The 18559-nt window shown below is 46.5% G+C and overlaps 1 protein-coding gene across 5 annotated transcripts in view; it reads right to left on the minus strand.

Moving 5' to 3' along the window:
- Positions 1–18559, minus strand: part of arap3 (ArfGAP with RhoGAP domain, ankyrin repeat and PH domain 3) — a 482966-nt gene that overhangs the window by 39198 nt on the left and 425209 nt on the right. For 4 of the 5 annotated variants that reach the window (XM_078231730.1, XM_078231729.1, XM_078231727.1 and 1 more), the window contains 2 exons: positions 17240–17275; positions 3942–4005 (listed from right to left, as the gene is read on the minus strand). In XM_078231730.1, the coding sequence (XP_078087856.1) occupies positions 3942–4005; positions 17240–17275 (100 nt within the window). Of the gene's footprint in view, positions 1–3752; positions 3832–3941; positions 4006–17239; positions 17276–18559 lie in introns of those variants that run through there. The other variant, XM_078231731.1, reaches the window with a different exon arrangement.

Raw genomic sequence — 18559 nt, forward strand, 5'->3', positions numbered from 1 at the left:
TTGTCTTGGCTCCAACCTCGTCCCCAGCCTCTATGCTTATTGACCTATTGTTCTGATCCCCACCCCCCTGCCACATTAGTTGAAATCCACCCGAGCTGCACTAGCAAAACTCCCAGCTAGGATATTCGTGCCCCTCCAGTTTAGGTGCAACCCGTCCTTCTTGTACAGGTGCCATCCTCTCTTGAAGACTTCCCAGTGATCCACGAATTTGAAACCCTCCCTCCTGCACCAGTCCTTTAGCCACGCGTTCAGCTGTACAATCTCCCTGTTCCTAGCCTCACTAGCTTGTGGCACTGGGAGTAGTCCAGAGATCGCTACGCTAGAGGCCCTGCTTTTCAGCCAACTACCCAGCTCCCTGAATTGCTCTCTCAGGACGTCCCTGCTCTTTCTGCCCACGTCATTTGCACCAATGTGGACAATGACGTCTGTCTGGTTACCCGCATTTTTTAGGATGCTTCCTACCCGCTCAGAGACACCCAGGACGCTGGCGCCAGGGAGGCAGACTACCATCCTGGAGTCTCGTTCGCGGCCACAGAACCGCCTGTCTGTGCCTCTAACTGCTGCATTCCCCACTACTATTGCTCTCATAAGAACATAAGAAATAGGAGCAGGAGTAGGCCATCCAGCCCCTCGAGCTTGCCCCGCCATTCAATAATGCCATGGCTGATCTGAAGTGGATCAGTTCCACTTACCCGCCTGATCCCTATAACCCCTAATTCCCTTACCGATCAGGAATCCATCTATCTGTGATTTAAACATATTCAACGTGGTAGCCTCCACCACTTCAGTGGGCAGAGAATTCCAGAGATTCACCACCCTCTGAGAGAAGAAGTTCCTCCTCAACTCTGTCCTAAACTGACCCCCCTTTATTTTGAGGCTGTGCCCTCTAGTTCTAGCTTCCTTTCTAAGTGGAAAGAATCTCTCCACCTCTACCCTATCCAGCCCCTTCATTATCTTACAGGTCTCTATAAGATCCCCCCTCAGCCTTCTAAATTCTAACGAGTACAAACCCAATCTGCTCAGTCTCTCCTCATAATCAACACCCCTCATCTCTGGTATCAACCTGATGAACCTTCTCTGCACTCCCTCCAAGGCCAATATATCCTTCCGCAAATAAGGGGACCATACTGCACACAGTATTCCAGCTGCGGCCTCACCAATGCCCTGTACAGATGCAGCAAGACATCTCTGCTTTTATATTCTAGCCCCCTTGCGATATAGGCCAACATCCCATTTGCCTTCTTGATCACCTGTTGCACCTGCAGACTGGGTTTTTGCGTCTCATGCACAAGGATCCCTAGGTCCCTTTGCACAGTGGCATGTTGTAATTTTTTTTCATTTAGATAATAATCCAATTTGCTATTATTTCCTCCAAAGTAAATAACCTCGCATTTGTCAACGTTATACTCCATCTGCCAGATCCTCGCCCACTCACTCAGCCTGTCCAAATCTCTCTGCAGACCTTCTACGCCCTCCACACGATTCACTTTTCCACTTATCTTTGTGTCGTCTGCAAACTTTGTTACCCTACACTCAGTCCCCTCCACCAGATCGTCGATATAAATGGTAAATAGTTGAGGCCCCAGTACCGATCCCTGCGGCACGCCACTAGTTACCATCTGCCAACCAGAAAAGCACCCATTTATTCCGACTCTCTGCTTCCTGTCGGATAGCCAATCCCCAATCCACGCCAACACCCTACCCCCAATTCCGTGTGACCCAATTTTCTTCAGCAACCTTTTGTGAGGCACCTTATCAAATGCCTTTTGGAAATCCAAATACACCGCATCCACCGGTTCCCCTCCATCAACCGCACTAATCACATGTTCATAAAAATCCAACAAGTTCGTCAAGCACGACTTTCCCCTCATGAATCCATGCTGCATCTGCTGAATCGAACCATTCTTATCCAGATGGCCTGCTATTTCTTCTTTAATGATGGATTCCAGCATTTTCCCAACGACAGACGTTCAGCTAACCGGCCTGTAGTTACCCGCCTTTTGGCTATTTCCTTTTTTAAACAGCGGTGTAACGTTAGCCGTTTTCCAATCCGCCGGCACTACCCCAGAATCCAACGAATTTTGATAAATAACCACTAACGCATCCGCTATTACCTCTGACATTTCTTTCAGTATCCTGGGATGCATTCCATCCGGGCCCGGGGACTTGTCCACCTTCAGTCCCGTTAGTCTACCAAGCACTGCCTCCCTGGTAACATTAATTGTATTGAGTACCTCTCCTCCTACCAATCCTCTATCTTTAATATTCGGTAAACTATTTGTGTCTTCCACCGTGAAGACCGACACAAAAACTTATTTAAAGTTTCAGCCATTTCCTCATTTCCCACTATTAAATCCCCCCTCTCGTCCTCCAAGGGTCCAATATTCACTCTTGCCACTCTATTCCTTTTTATATAGTCCCCCTCTTTCCCTCTGAGCCACAGAGCCCGACTCCGTGCCAGTGACCCGGTCACCGTGGCTTACCCCTGGAGGGTCATCCCCCCCCACAGTATCCAAAACAGTATACTTATTCTGGAGGGGGACAACCACAGGGGATCCCATCACTGACTGCTCTCTCCCCTCCTCTCTCCCGTCTGACACCTATCACTTACTGTTAAGGGGACAACCACTGGGGTACTCTCTGGTACATGACCTTTACCCTTCCTAACCGTGACCCACGTGTCTTCCTCCCGTGGCCCTGTTGTGATGACCTGCCTGTAACTTCTCTCTATTAACCTCTCATTTTCCCTGACTAGACTAAGGCCATCGAGGCGCAGCTCCAGTTCACTAACGCGGGATCTCTGGAGCTGCAGTTCGACGCACCTGGCGCAGATATGGACTTCCGGGAGGCTAGGCGACTCCATGGACTCCCACATCCGACACCAACAAACTGTCCTCCCACTCATAATTACCCCTTTCTTTAAATTGCTGGAAGAACGAAGAACAAAACCTACCCTGCCTCTGCCCGTTTCCTCCAAAGCCCGTTGAGCCAAAGCCCTTCAGCTCTCACTCTGCTCCCTGCTCACTCCGCTGCCCACTACAACGCTGCCCGCTGAATAGTGCAGCCTGCTTTTAAACCTCCCGCGTGCTTATTGAAAAAAAAACTACACAATCCCTTCCCAGGTCACCCCGCGCCCGACCTACTTCCATTTTTCCCTTACACTCTGAAAAAAGAAACCCCGCGAAAAAGTATAAAGGTTTGTGAACGTAGCCCAGTCCATCAAACAAACCAGCCTCCCATCAATTGACTCTGTCTACACTTCCTGCTGCCTCAGAAAAGCAGCCAGCATAATCAAGGACCCCATGCACCTCGGACATATTCTCCTCCACTTTCTTCCATCAGGAAAAAGATACAAAAGTCTGAAAACATGTACCAACCAACTCAAGAACAGCTTCTTCTCTGCTGCCATCAGACCTTTGAATGGACCTGCCTCTTATTTAGCTGATCTCTCTCTACATCCTGTGACTGCAACACTATATTCTGCACCCTCTCCTTTCCTTCTCCCCTATGTACTCTATGAACGGTCTATGTTGGCTGTTTAATTTGCACAAAACAATCCTTCTCACTGTATCCCAACACCTGTGACAATAATAAATCAATTCAATGCAATTTATTTGGAAACAGACCCGTTTCCTGTCTGCCAACCAGTTTTCTATCCATCTCAATACACTTCTCCCCATCCCACGTGCTTAAATTTTACACACTAATCTTTTATGTGGGATTTTGTCGAAAGTCTTCTGTTTGAGTCTGATCCCTTTGTTTCTCTGCCATCACTTTTCTTATTCCCCTTTCTGTCACTGGATGAGCACTTCAATCACCAAGGCAGAGCGGCTGGAAGAAAAGGTTCAAGACAGAAGCATGCAAAGATTGAATTGAAAAAGTGATTTGGCATCTTGACATTTCTTGTCATGTAAAAGAATCACATCTCTGCTGTTAATTACCTGAGCCTTAAGGATACTGGCCGTCCAATCCCACATCTCCAACTGTCCTGAGCAACAAAGGAACCTGCAACATAACAGTTAAAAATGACCAAAGCCAACTGGTCAGTGCAGCAAACTGATTACTGGAGTTTCAAATGTCATCATTCTTGGAAGAAACAATTTGTTTGGGTCTGGAATCATAACAGAATATACTGCATGGAATATCAAAATATTTCAGCTCTCAATAGGTGACGACTCAGTGCTGAACGTTTTTATAACAATTCATCTTGTAAACAACAGCAGAGTCTCAAATTGTCAATACCGACTGAAGGATTCATGGCAGGAATTGTGGTGCATTGTTTATAACCTACCACCAGATGGTAGCGGAGGATTTATCGAGGGGGCGATTCTCCCATCCCGACGCACTCATTTTTTGGTGGGTCGGGCCGGGAGAATCGCGCGTGCACCAGTTCGTGGGATTTGTGCATGTGTTCCCGACACGCGCGCAGATCTCCCAGCGATGGATATCCAGCTCGGTCTGGACCACACCGGAAACCAGCGGGACAAGTAATTTTAATCTTATTTTAATGTGATTTGAGTGTCATTATCGGGCCAGGGACTGAATTCCCCGCGTCCGATAGCATCTCCCACTCCGACGGGGTTTAGAGTAGCTCTCCACTTTTGAGGAACTAGCGGGACACCCTGCCGGAATGAAGGGAGTAATCGGGGCCCCCCAGGGGGTTCGGCAGTGGGGGGTGATGCCCCCTGGTCATGGACAACCTGGCGGTACCAGCCTTTGCCCCCGGCACTGCCCAAGGGGCAAAGTGCCCATGCCCAGGGAGCACCTTGGCACTGCCCGATGCCTGATGGGCAGGGCCTGTTGTGGGCAGGACCTGGGATGATTGGTGGGGGTGGGGCGTCCCGCTGCCACTCTGCATTGGGATCGGTCTGGGCTGGAGGGAGGCCAGCAATGGGGGCGGGCTGGGGGATCTGCCGGCGGGGGGGACGGGGGGGGGGGGTCTGCCTTCCGTAGGGAGAAGGGTCTGCCGGGGGGTGGGGGGTTGCATTGCACAGAGTGGGGACATTCGAGTCTGAACTCCCACTGAAAAAACAATTGTGATTTACACCAGTTTTCCCACGAATTCAGCACTTAGAACTTTTCTGGAAGAATCACCCCCCCGAATCTCCGGATCTACCAGCTGAAGGTATAAATACAATTTCTATTGTGCTCAGAAAGGATGGCACAAAGAATTTAAAGACATTGGCAGGAGCATGTGATCATTGCTTCGTAACTGGGAGCGGTTTAACATAGAAACATAGACACTGGAAACGGGAGTAGACCATTTGGCCCGACAAGTTTGTTCCACTATTCATCTTGATCATGGCTGGTCATTGAATTCAATATCCTGATTCCCCCCTTCCCCCCATATCCCTTGACCCCTTTAGCCCCAAGAGCAATATCTAATTTCTTCTTGAAATCAGACAACGATTTGGCCTCAACTACTTTCTGTGGTAATAAATTCCACATTTCACCACCCTCTGGGAGAATAGATTTCTCCTCACCTCAGTTCTAAATGGTTTACCCCTTATCCTCAAAACTATGATCCCTAATTCTGGACTCCCCCATCATTGGAAACATTCTTTCTGAACAGTTGTTCGGGCTGCAGGATAGGCATGTGCCTGTAAAAAAGGATAGGAAGGGTAGGATTCAAGAACCGTGGATAACCAGGGAAATTGAGGGATTGGTCAAAAAGAAAAGAGAGGCGTACGTTAGGTCTAGGCAGCTAAAAACAGTGGGAGCTCTGGAGGAATACAAAGAAAGTAGGAAAGAACTCAAACGAGGAATTAGAAGGGTAAAAAGGGGTCACAAAATGTCCTTGGCAAACGGGATTAAGGAGAATCCCAAGGCATTTTATTCATACGTTAGGAACAAAAGGGTTGACAGGAAAAAAATCGGACCTCTCAGGGACAAAAGTGGGGAATTATGCTCAGAGCCCAAAGAAGTAGGGGAGATCCTAAATGAATACTTTGCGTCGGTATTCACAAAGGAGAGGGATGTGTTGACTGGGAGTGTCTCAGAGGGGAGTGTTGACCCGTTAGAGAAAATCTCCATTACAAGGGAGGAAGTGTTAGGTTTTTTAGGGAATATAAAGACTAACAAATCCCCAGGACCTGATGGAATCTATCCAAGGCTGCTCAGGGAGACGAGAGATGAAATCGCTGGGCCTCTGACGCAAATCTTTGTCTCGTCACTGGACACAGGTGAGGTCCCAGAGGATTGGAGGACAGCTAATGTGGTCCCGTTATTTAAGAAGGGTAGGAAGGATAACCTGGGAAATTATAGGACGGTGAGCTTGACATCCATGGTAGGGAAGTTGTTGGAGAGGATTCTTAGAGATAGGATGTATGTGCATTTAGAAAGAAATAAACTCATTAACGATAGTCAGCATGGTTTTGTGAGAGGGAGGTCATGCCTCACTAACCTGGTGGAGTTTTTTGAAGAAGTGACTAGAATGGTTGACGAGGGAAGGGCCGTGGATATCGTCTATATGGACTTTAGTAAAGCGTTTGACAAAATCCCTCATGGTAGGTTGGTGCAAAAGGTTGGATTTCATGAGATAAAGGGGGAAGTGGCTAGATGGGTGGAGAACTGGCTTGGTCACAGAAGACAGAGAGTGGTAGTTTTCCGGCTGGATGCCTGTGACTAGTGGTGTTTCGCAGGGCTCTGTATTGGGACCTCTGCTGTTTGTGAGTTATATAAACGATCTGGAAGAAGGTGTAACTGGGGTGATCAGTAAGTTTGCGGATGACACGAAAATGGCTGGACTTGCAGATAGTGAGGAACATTGTCAGAGGCTACAGAAGGATATAGATAGACTGGAAATTTGGGCAAAGAAATGGCAGGTGGAGTTCATAGAACATAGAACATAGAACATAGAACAGTACAGCACAGAACAGGCCCTTCAGCCCACGATGTTGTGCCGAGCTTTATCTGAAACCAAGATCAAGCTATCCCACTCCCTATCATCCTGGTGTGCTCCATGTGCCTATCCAATAACCGCTTAAATGTTCCTAAAGTGTCTGACTCCACTATCACTGCAGGCAGTCCATTCCACACCCCAACCACTCTCTGCATAAAGAACCTACCTCTGATATCCTTCCTGTATCTCCCACCACGAACCCTATAGTTATGCCCCCTTGTAATAGCTCCATCCACCCGAGGAAATAGTCTTTGAACGTTCTCTCTATCTATCCCCTTCATCATTTTATAAACCTCTATTAAGTCTCCCCTCAGCCTCCTCCGCTCCAGAGAGAACAGCCCTAGCTCCCTCAACCTTTCCTCATAAGACCTACCCTCCAAACCAGGCAGCATCCTGGTAAATCTCCTCTGCACTCTTTCCAGCGCTTCCACATCCTTCTTATAGTGAACCTATAGAACCTATAATGTAGCAAACCTTCCCAAGGTGCTTCATCGGAGCATACTAAAACAAAGTATAGAACATAGAACATTACAGCGCAGTACAGGCCCTTCGGCCCTCGATGTTGCGCTGACCAGTGAAACCAATCTAAAGCCCCTCTAATCTACACTATTCCAATATCATTCATATGTTTATCCAATAACCATTTGAATGCTCTTAATGTTGACGAGTCCACAACTGCTGCAGGCAGGGCATTCCACACCCTTACTACTCTCTGAGTAAAGAACCTAGCTCTAACATGTGTCCTATATCTCTCACCCCTCAATTTAAAGCTATGGCCCCTCGTGTTAGCCATCACTATCCACCCTATCTAATCCTCTGATCATCTTGTATGCCTCTATTAAGTAATCTCTTAACCTTCTTCTCTCTAACGAAAACAACTTCAAGTCTCTCAGCCTTTCCTCATACGATCTTCCCACCATACCAGGCAACATCCTGGTAAATCTCCTCTGCACCCTTTCCAACGCTTCCACATCTTTCCTATAATGCGGCGACCAGAACTGTACGCAATACTCCAAGTGCGGCCGCACCAGAGTTTTGTACAGTTGCAGCATGACCTCCTGGCTCCGAAACTCAATCCCTCTACCACGAGCTTCTGGTGATATTAGATCGAGTGACCTAAAGCTTCATCAAAGAGGTAGGTTTTAAGATATGTCTTAATAGAGAAAAGGAAGATATAGAGGTGAGGTGGTTTAGGGAGGGAATTCCAGAGCTTGGGGCCCAGATAACTGAAGGCCACCAACAGTGCAGCAATTGAGACTGGAGATGTACAAGAGGTGGAGATGCCGGTTCTGTGTCGATATGCGCGATCTTCTTGGAGATCCTCTCTGAAAGCCTGTGGCTTGTGCTTCCAAATAAACCTGTTGGACCTCACAACCTGGTGTTGTGAGACTTCTTACTGTGATGTACAAGAGGCCAGAATTAGAGGAACAGAGATATATTTATTTAATTAGTCAGCTCGTGTGTGTTTTTTTTGGCCTTTACTTTTGCAGTAGAATTTTAAGTTTAAAGTGAAAACTGGAAGTGGGCTGCTAAGGAGTCTGGGAAGGGTTTTTATTTTAACTTTAAAAGTCAGTTACCTGGGAGGTTCCCCCTCATTGTTCCACTGGAGCAAGCTGAGAGGGAGTGATTGGAGGCAGCAGTGCTGGTGAGAGATTAATTTAATTGTTTATTTATTTAATTAGTCAGCTCGTGTGTGTTTTTTTTTGGCCTTTACTTTTGCAGTAGAATTTTAAGTTCAAAGTGAAAACTGGAAGTGGGCTGCGAAGGAGTCTGGGAAGGGTTTTTTAAGCGCGTGAAGTATTAAAGGTAGGCTGCAGTATACAGCGGGTAGCATCGTGAGTGGGCAGTGGAGTGTGTGGGAAGCAGAGTGTGAGCTATAAGGCTTTGGCTCACAGGGCTTGAGTGAGTGGGAAGCAGAGTGTGAGCTATAAGGCTTTGGCTCACAGGGCTTGAGTGAGTGGGAAGCAGAGTGTGAGCTATAAGGCTTTGGCTCACAGGGCTTGAGTGAGTGGGAAGCAGAGTGTGAGCTATAAGGCTTTGGCTCACAGGGCTTAGGCAGAAAGGGCGAGCAGAGGTGAGTTTAAATTCATTTCTGCACTTTCTACCTGGTACTGGCAAGGTATCTAGAGGGGATGGGTGTGCAGGCAGTGCTATGTTCCTCTTGCACTATGTTTGAGGTGAGGGACGACGACAGTGTCCCTGCTGATTACACCTGTGGGAAGTGCACCCATCTGCAGCTCCTCCAAAAGCGTGTTAGGGAACTGGAGCTGGAGTTGGATGAACTTAGGATCATTAGGGACGCAGAGGTGGCCACAGACAGAAGCTTTAGGAATACAGTTACTCCGAGGAATGAAAATAGATGGGTGACGGTGAGAGGGGCTGGGAGGAAGCAGTCCGTGCAGGGGTCCCCTGTGGTCGTTCCCCTTAGCAACAAGTATTCCGCTTTGGATACGGTTGAGGGGGATGACATACCAGTGGTAAGCCGCAGTGAGAGGATCTCCAGCACTGTGTCCGTCTCTGTGGCTCGGGAGGGGATGGGGGAGAGCGGGAGGGCAATAGTTATTGGGGACTCGTTAGTTAGAGAGATAGATAGGAGGTTCTGTGGCAGCAAAAGAGACTCACGGATGGCATGTTGCCTACCGGATGCCAAGGTCCGTGACGTCTCAGACCGTGTTTTCCGGATTCTTAAGGGGGAGGGGAAACAGTCACAAGTCGTGGTACACATTGGTACCAATGACATAGGTAAGAGAAGGGACGGGGATTTAAAGCAGGAATTTCTGGAGCTGGGCTGGAAGCTGAGAGCCAAGACAAAACATGTGGTCATCTCTGGTACGTTGCCGGTGCCACGTGATAGCGAGTTGAGGAAAAGGGAGAGAGTGCAGTTAAACATGTGGTTGCAGGGATGGTGTAGGAGGGAGGGTTTCAGATACGTGGATAATTGGAACACATTCTGGGGAAGGTGGGACCTGTACAAACAGGACGGGGTGCACCTGAACCAGAGGGGCACCAATATCCTAGGAGGGAAATTTGATACGGCTCTTCAGGGGGGTTTAAACTAATTTGTCAGGGGAGTGGGAAAAGGAGTTGTAGTCCAGAAGTCAGTGAGGGTGGTGAGGTATTGGGGAAGGTATCAGGGTCAAGGGTGGGTACCGGTAGACAGGAAGGTGGGTTGAAGTGTGTCTACTTCAATGCAAGGAGCATCCGGAACAAGGTAGATGAACTTGGGGCGTGGATTGGTACTTGGGACTACGATGTTGTGGCCATTACGGAGACGTGGGGTAGAACAAGGACAGGAATGGTTGTTGGACGTTCCGGGGTATAGATGTTTCACTAAGTGTAGGGAAGCTGGTAAAAGAGGTGGAGGAGTGGCATTGTTAATCAAGGATAGTTTAATGGCTGCGGAAAGGCACTTCGAGGGAGATCTGCACACTGAGGTAATATGGGCTGAGGTTAGAAATAGGAAAGGAGCGGTCACGTTGTTAGGAGTTTACTATAGGCCCCCAAATAGTAATAGAGATGTGGAGGAAGAAATTGCTAAGCAGATTATGGATATGTGTGGGGGTCACAGGGTAGTTGTCATGAGGGACTTTAACTTTCCAATTATTGATTGGAGCCTTTGTAGGTCAAATAGTTCGGATGGGGCAGTTTTTGTGCAGTGTGTGCAGGAGGGTTTCCTGACACAATATGTGGATAGGCCGACAAGAGGTGAGGCCACATTGGATTTGGTACTGGGAAATGAACCGGGCCAAGTGTTAGATTTGGTTGTGGGAGAGCACTTTGGAGATAGTGACCACAATTCGGTGTCTTTTGTTATTGCAATGGAGAGGGATAGGGCCGTACGGCAGGGCAAGGTTTACAATTGGGGGAGAGGTAATTATGATGCGATTAGGCAAGAATTAGGGGGCATAAGTTGGGAACAGAACTGTCAGGGAAAGGAACAAATGAAAAGTGGAACTTTTTCAAGGAACAAATACTGGATGTCCTTGATAGGTATGTCCCTGTCAGGGAGGGAGGAAATGGCCGAGTGAGGGAACCATGGTTCATGAAAGAGGTGGAATGTCTTGTGAAAAGGAAGAGGGAAGCTTATGTAGGGATGAGGAAACAAGGTTCAGATGGCTCGATTGAGAGTTACAAGTTAGCAAGGAATGAGCTGAAAAAGGGGCTTAGGAGAGCTAGAAGGGGACATGAGAAGTCCTTGGCGGATCGGAGCAAGGAAAACCCCAAGGCTTTTTACTCTTATGTGAGGAATGAAAGAATGACCAGGGTGAGGTCAAGGACAGTAGTGGGAACTTGTGTATGGAGTCAGTAGAAATAGGCGAGGTGATGAATGAATACTTTTCTTCAGTGTTCACCAAGGAGAGGGGCCATGTTTTTGAGGAAGAGAAGGTGTTACAGGCTAATAGGCTGGAGGAAATCGATGTTCGGAGGGAGGATGTCCTGGCAGTTTTGAATAAACTGAAGGTCGATAAGTCCCCTGGGCCTGATGAAATGTATCCTAGGATTCTTTGGGAGGCAAGGGATGAGATTGCAGAGCCTTTGGCTTTGATCTTTGGGTCCTCGCTGTCCACGGGGATGGTGCCAGAGGACTGGAGAATGGCAAATGTTGTTCCTCTGTTTAAGAAAGGGAATAGAAATGACCCTGGTAATTATAGACCGGTTAGTCTTACTTCGGTGGTTGGTAAATTGATGGAAAAGGTCCTTAGAGATGGGATTTACGACCATTTAGAAAGATGCGGATTAATCTGGGATAGTCAGCACGGATTCGTGAAGGGCAAGTCGTGCCTCACAAATTTGATAGAATTTTTTGAGGAGGTAACTAAGTGTGTTGATGAAGGTAGGGCAGTTGATGTCATATACATGGATTTTAGTAAGGCGTTTGATAAGGTCCCCCATGGTCGGCTTATGATGAAAGTGAGGAGGTGTGGGATAGAGGGAGAGTTGGCCGATTGGATAGGTAACTGGCTGTCTGATCGAAGACAGTGGGTGGTGGTCGATGGAAAATTTTCGGACTGGAGGCAGGTTGCTAGCGGAGTGCCGCAGGGATCAGTGCTTGGTCCTCTGCTCTTTGTGATTTTTATTAATGACTTAGAGGAGGGGTCTGAAGGGTGGATCAGTACATTTGCCGATGACACCAAGATTGGTGAAGTAGTGGATGAGGTGGAGGGCTGTTGTAGGCTGCAAAGAGACATAGATAGGATGCAAAGCTGGGCTGAAAAATGGCAAATGGAGTTTAACCCTGATAAATGTGAGGTGATTCATTTTGGTAGGACTAATTTAAATGTGGATTACTGGGTCAAAGGTAGGGTTCTGAAGACTGTGGAGGAACAGAGAGATCTTGGGGTTCATATCCACAGATCTCTAAAGGTTGCCACTCAAGTGGATAGAGCTGTGAAGAAGGCCTATAGTGTGTTAGCTTTTATTAACAGGAGGTTGGAGTTTAAGAGCCGTGGGGTTATGCTGCAACTGTACAGGACCTTGGTGAGACCACATTTGGAATATTGTGTGCAGTCCTGGTCACCTCACTATAAGAAGGATGTGGAAGCGCTGGAAAGAGTGCAGAGGAGATTTACCAGGATGCTGCCTGGTTTGGAGGGTAGGTCTTATGAGGAAAGGTTGAGGGAGCGAGGGCTGTTCTCTCTGGAGCGGAGGAGGCTGAGGGGAGACTTAATAGAGGTTTATAAAATGATGTAGGGGATAGATAGAGTGAACGTTCAAAGACTATTTCATCGGGTGGATGGAGCTATTACAAGGGGGCATAACTATAGGGTTCGTGGTGGGAGATACAGGAAGGATATCAGAGGTAGGTTCTTACGCAGAGAGTGGTTGGGGTGTGGAATGGACTGCCTGCAGTGATAGTGGAGTCAGACACTTCAGGAACATTTAAGCGGTTATTGGATAGGCACATGGAGCACACCAGGATGATTGGGAGTGGGATAGCTTGATCTTGGTTTCAGATAAAGCTCGGCACAACATCGTGGGCCGAAGGGCCTGTTCTGTGCTGTACTGTTCTATGTTCTATGCAGGGGCTGTGAAGTTGAAGGACATTACAAAGTTAGAGAGTGTCAAACCCATGGAGGGATTTGAAAATATGGACATCCATTTTAATATCAAAACATTGCTTATTTGTGAGCCAATGAGCAGAGGGGGGATAGATAGAGGAACAGGACTTGGCACGGACAACAGAGATTTGGATTACCTCAAGTTCACAAAGTGCAGAAAATGAGAGCAGTCAGGAGTGTATTGGAATATTTGAGTTCAGAGGTAACAATGGCATGAGTGATGAGCTGAGAAGTCAGGCGATGTGGAGATGGAAATAGGTGATCTTAGTAATGGTACAAATGAGGTCAGAAGCTCATCTGAGGGTCAAGTCTTACACCAAGGTTGCAAACTGGTTTAACAAAGAACAAAGAATAATGAACAGTACAGCACAGGAAACAGGCCCTTCGGCCCTCCAAGCCTGTGCCGCTCCTTGGTCCAACTAGACCAAACGTTTGTATCCCTCCATTCCCAGGCTGCTCATGTGACTATCCAGGTAAGTCTTAAACGATGTCAGCGTGCCTGCCTCCACCACCCTACTTGGCAGCGCATTCCAGGCCCCCACCACCCTCTGTGTAAAAAACGTCCCTCTGATATCTGAGTTATAGAACATAGAACATAGAACAGTACAGCACAGAACAGGCCCTTCGGCCCACGATGTTGTGCCGAGCTTTATCTGAAACCAAGATCAAGCTATCCCACTCCCTATCATCCTGGTGTGCTCCATGTGCCTATCCAATAACCGCTTAAATGTTTCTAAAGTGTCTGACTCCACTATCACTGCAGGCAGTCCATTCCACACCCCAACCACTCTCTGCGTAAAGAACCTACCTCTGATATCCGTCCTGTATCTCCCACCACGAACCCTATAGTTATGCCCCCTTGTAATAGCTCCATCCACCCGAGGAAATAGTCTTTGATATACTTTGATATACTTTGATATACTTCGCCCCTCTCACCTTGAGCCCGTGACCCCTCGTGATCGTCACCTCCAACCTGGGAAAAAGCTTCCCACTGTTCACCCTATCTATCCCTTCATAATCTTGTACACCTCTATTAGATCTCCCCTCATTCTCTGTCTTTCCAGGGAGAACAACTCCAGTTTACCCAATCTCTCCTCAAAGCTAAGACCGTCCATACCAGGCAACATCCTGGTAAACCTTCTCTGCACTCTCTCTAACGCATCCACGTCCTTCTGGTAGTGCGGCGACCAGAACTGGACGCAGTACTCCAAATGTGGCCTAACCAGCGTTCTATACAGCTGCATCATCAGACTCCAGCTTTTATACTCTATACCCCGTCCTATAAAGGCAAGCATACCATATGCCTTCTTCACCACCTTCTCCACCTGTGTTGCCACCTTCAAGGATTTGTGGACTTGCACACCTAGGTCCCTCTGTGTTTCTATACTCCTGATGACTCTGCCATTTATTGTATAACTCCTCCCTACATTATTTCTTCCAAAATGCATCACTTCGCATTTATCCGGATTAAACTCCATCTGCCACCTCTCCGCCCAATTTTCCAGCCTATCTATATCCTGCTGTATTGCCTGACAATGCTCTTCGCTGTCCGCAAGTCCAGCCACCTTCGTGTCATCCGCAAACTTGCTGATTACACCAGTTACACCTTCTTCCAAATCATTTATATATATCACAAATGGTAGAGGCCCCAGTACAGAGCCCTGCGGAACACCACTGGTCATGATGTGGAGATGCCGGCGTTGGACTGGGGTAAGCACAGTAAGAAGTCTCACAACACCAGGTTAAAGTCCAACAGGTTTATTTGGTAGCAAATACCATAAGCTTTCGGAGCGCTGCCCCTTCTGCCGATAGAATTTCACGCTCCATCTGCCGAAGGGGCGGCGCTCCGAAAGCTTATGGTATTTGCTACCAAATAAACCTGTTGGACTTCAACCTGGTGTTGTGAGACTTCTTACTGTGAACACCACTGGTCACAGACCTCCAGCCGGAAAAAGACCCTTCGACCACTACCCTCTGTCTCCTCTGGCCAAGCCAGTTCTCCACCCATCGAGCCACTTCTCCTTGTATCCCATGAGCCTTAACCTTCTTAACCAACCTGCCATGTGGGACTTTGTCAAATGCCTTACTGAAATCCATACTCTGAAACCTCAGAGTGTTGACAGTGACGAAGAGTGGAATTAGCAGTTAGGGAATGGGACTGAAAAAAATGGCTTCAGTCTTCGCAATATTTAATTGGAGGGACATCTTATTTATTCTAGCAGATGTTGGATAAGCAGTCCGATAATTCAGAGCAGTGAAGAGTGATGGTGTAAATGGGAAATTGGAGATTACAAATAATTATGAAATATTTGAACAGAGAAAATGGATAGAATCAGTATTCATTGGCAGCAAAGTTAATGACCAGAGAGCACAGGTTTAACAGAAAATGTTTGAGTGAATGGAGATATTTCTTTTGCTCAGAGGACTGTTGTGATCTAGAATGATCTATCTGAAATGATTCAAGGCAACTTTTGCAAGGGTTTTGAATGAATGTTTAAAAGGATAAAGTTGTAGGGCTGTGGAGAAAGAGCAGTCTGGATATTAATTGGATTGTTCTCTCGAAGTCAGCAGAGACCTGATGGACCAAATGGTCTCCTTCTGTGCTGTATGATTTCACAATGGATTGACCAAACCTATCTTTTAATGTAATGTCAGATATTATGGCCGGAATTCTCTCAATGTTATTGTAGCGGGCAGGTTGCGGACAATGTAAAACCCCATTGACAGTCGAGTGGGAATTTCCAGCTTTTAGACCAGCACGGACGGAGAATTCCGCTCTCTGATTCTGAGGCACTGAATAGGATCCAGGCACTTTCCAAATGGAAAGCAGGAGTAATGATGCGACACACCATCACTCAATTTACAGCACCACTGACAGAGGGCACTTTCATTACGCTTACTACACCACACGGATTCTCTCATCTATAACTGCCCCAGTGCCCTGGGTTGATTGGTGAAACAAATAATGAACAGATATCAACAGCACTGAGTGATAGGCTGCCCTCCATCATTTGCCCTCATAGTTTTAGCTGGGAGCAAGTGCTAAACAGCCATGAACTCATTCTCAACTATCTCTTGGATTCTCATAATCGTGCAGAAATGGAAAACGGTGCAGGATTTACATTACAGACTTGCGGACTTGCTGCATCTCATAAATGTTTTGTCAAGTGGTGGAAATCTGTCAGTCAAAAACATATTGGTGCATTGTTAAAAATATGCCCACAAGAAACTACAAAGGATTGTGAACGAAGCCCAGTCTATCACTCAAACCAGCTTCCCACCCATTGATTTTGTTAACACTTCCCGTTGCCTCAGAAAAGCAGCCAGCATAATTAAGGATCCACGTACCCTGGACATACACTCTTCCACCTTCTTGCATTGGGAAAAAGAAGCAAAAGTCTGAGGACATGTACCAGCCGGCTCAGGAACAACTTCTTTCCTGCTGCCGTCAGACTTTTGAATGGACCTACCTCGCATTAAGTTTATCTTTCTCTGTACCCTAGCTATGACTGTAACACTACATTCTCTACTCTCTCCTTTTCTTCTCTATGTATAGTATGCTTTATCCGTATAGCGCGCAAGAAACTATTCTTTTCACTGTATACCAATACATAAATCAAATCAAACAATCCCTGATTTCTCTCCTCTCCTTCAATTCTGGCATCTCCAAATTTTAACCACTCCAAGAGTGGTGGCTATATCTTGAGTTTCCTCTACCTTAAGCTCTGGAATGTTCTCTCTAACTTTCTCTCGCTTCTCCATCTCTCTCTCTCCTCACTCAGGGACAACCCTTAAAACCTACCCCTGTGATCAAACATTTGGTCACCGGTCTTCATATTTCCTTCAACAGCTGGTGTCAAATTTTATTTGATAAATTTCCAATGAAATGATTTTGGCCATTTTATTATGTTAAAGGAATGATATGAATACAATTTATTGTTGTTAATATTGCTACATTTACACAGACCATTTTCTTGATGATACAGTCACCCTGAAGTCAGAGAACTAGACTGTGGGGGGATTTGGTGAAAATCGGCATTCTTCATGGTGTAAAATCCTTTCGTCATTTTCAATCTGAATATCAGAGTCACTCAACCAAACTTCCTGATACCCAGGTGTGATCGTCATAATCTGTGGTTAATGAGGTCCAACTGTGCAAAACTATTGAAAGCAGGTTCAAAGTGGCTGGGAAATAATACTCTCAGTGTAGACTCACACTCAGGGCCCCAAAATAACAAGATGCTGGCAGTGAGGGAAGGAGTAAAACTTGCTTACTTACCACTGCTGCTTATCGGAAAATATTGTAAACCCACACCTACACAGGAGAGCAAAATGATTTATTAGTGTACAGAATAAAATCCTTTCAATACAAAAACTGAAATCTCAGTTAATTTAGCAGACCTAAATATATTTTGTTATAATTTCCATGGAGACAGATAACATTAAAAAAGAAATTTGAACTTGCAGTTAATATCTGAAAGAATGATAGTTCCAGATTTCACATTTAAAGCTTTTACTGTAACATTTTTGTAGAGCTGCGCGACTAAGCATCAAATCCCCAAACCAACTTGGTGGGGACTGGGATCCTGAGAGAAGGTTCAACAGTGGGAGATGCACAGCCAGAATTCAAAGAGACAGCAAGTGAGTCAGGAAGAGGTTATAGTCTAGTTAAGGCACAAGGGAGTTTGGCAAGATTGGATAGTATTTATTTTAATGCAAGGAATCTGACAAACAACGCAAATGAGTTGAGGCACAAATTAAAACATGGGGGTATGATGTCATTGCTATCTCTGAGACATGATCGAGAGAGGGGCAGGTTTGGCAGCTCAATATTCCAGGAGAAAGAGTCTTCAGGCGAGACAGAGAAGGAGGTAAAAGAGAATGGAGTGTCCCAATTTTGATCAGGGAATCAATTACAGCAGTAAGGAAGGGCGGCATCTTAGAAGGGTCTTCAAAAGCTAATGTCCTTCAGGAAGGAAATCTGCTGTCCTTACCTGGTCTGGCCAACAGGTGACTCCAGAGCCACAACAATGTGCTTGACTCTCAACTGCCCTCGGGCAACTAGGGATGGGCAATAAATGCTGGCCAGCCAGTGACACCCATGTCCCACAAATGAATTTTTAAAAATGAAGGCATATGTGTGGAACGTCAAATCCAAAAAGCAGCAATCACATTGCTGGAGGTTTTCTTTAAGCCTCCTTACAGAAATAGAAGAGTACATATATGGACAAAGGTCAGAGAAATATAAAAGTAATAGGGTAGTGATAGTGGGGGATTTCAACTTCCCCAACATTAACCGGGGCAGTCACAGTGTGAAAGGTTTAGAGGGAGCAAAATTCTTACAATGCATCCAGGCGAACGTTTTAAGCCAGTACATCGAAAGTTCGACAAGAGAGAGGTTGGTCCTGGATTTAATTTTAGGTAACAAAGCTGGGCAAGTGGTTGAAGTGTCAGTGGGGGAGCACTGTGCAGACAGCGATCATAACTCAGTTAGACTGAAGATTGTTATGGAAAAGGACAAGGATGGTCCTGAAATCAAAGTTCGAAATAGGGGGCACACTGATTTTAATAAGATCAGATATGATTTGGCCAGAGTGGA

The sequence above is a fragment of the Mustelus asterias genome, chromosome 16, assembly GCF_964213995.1.
Source record: "Mustelus asterias chromosome 16, sMusAst1.hap1.1, whole genome shotgun sequence".
NCBI classification, from domain to species: domain Eukaryota; kingdom Metazoa; phylum Chordata; class Chondrichthyes; order Carcharhiniformes; family Triakidae; genus Mustelus; species Mustelus asterias.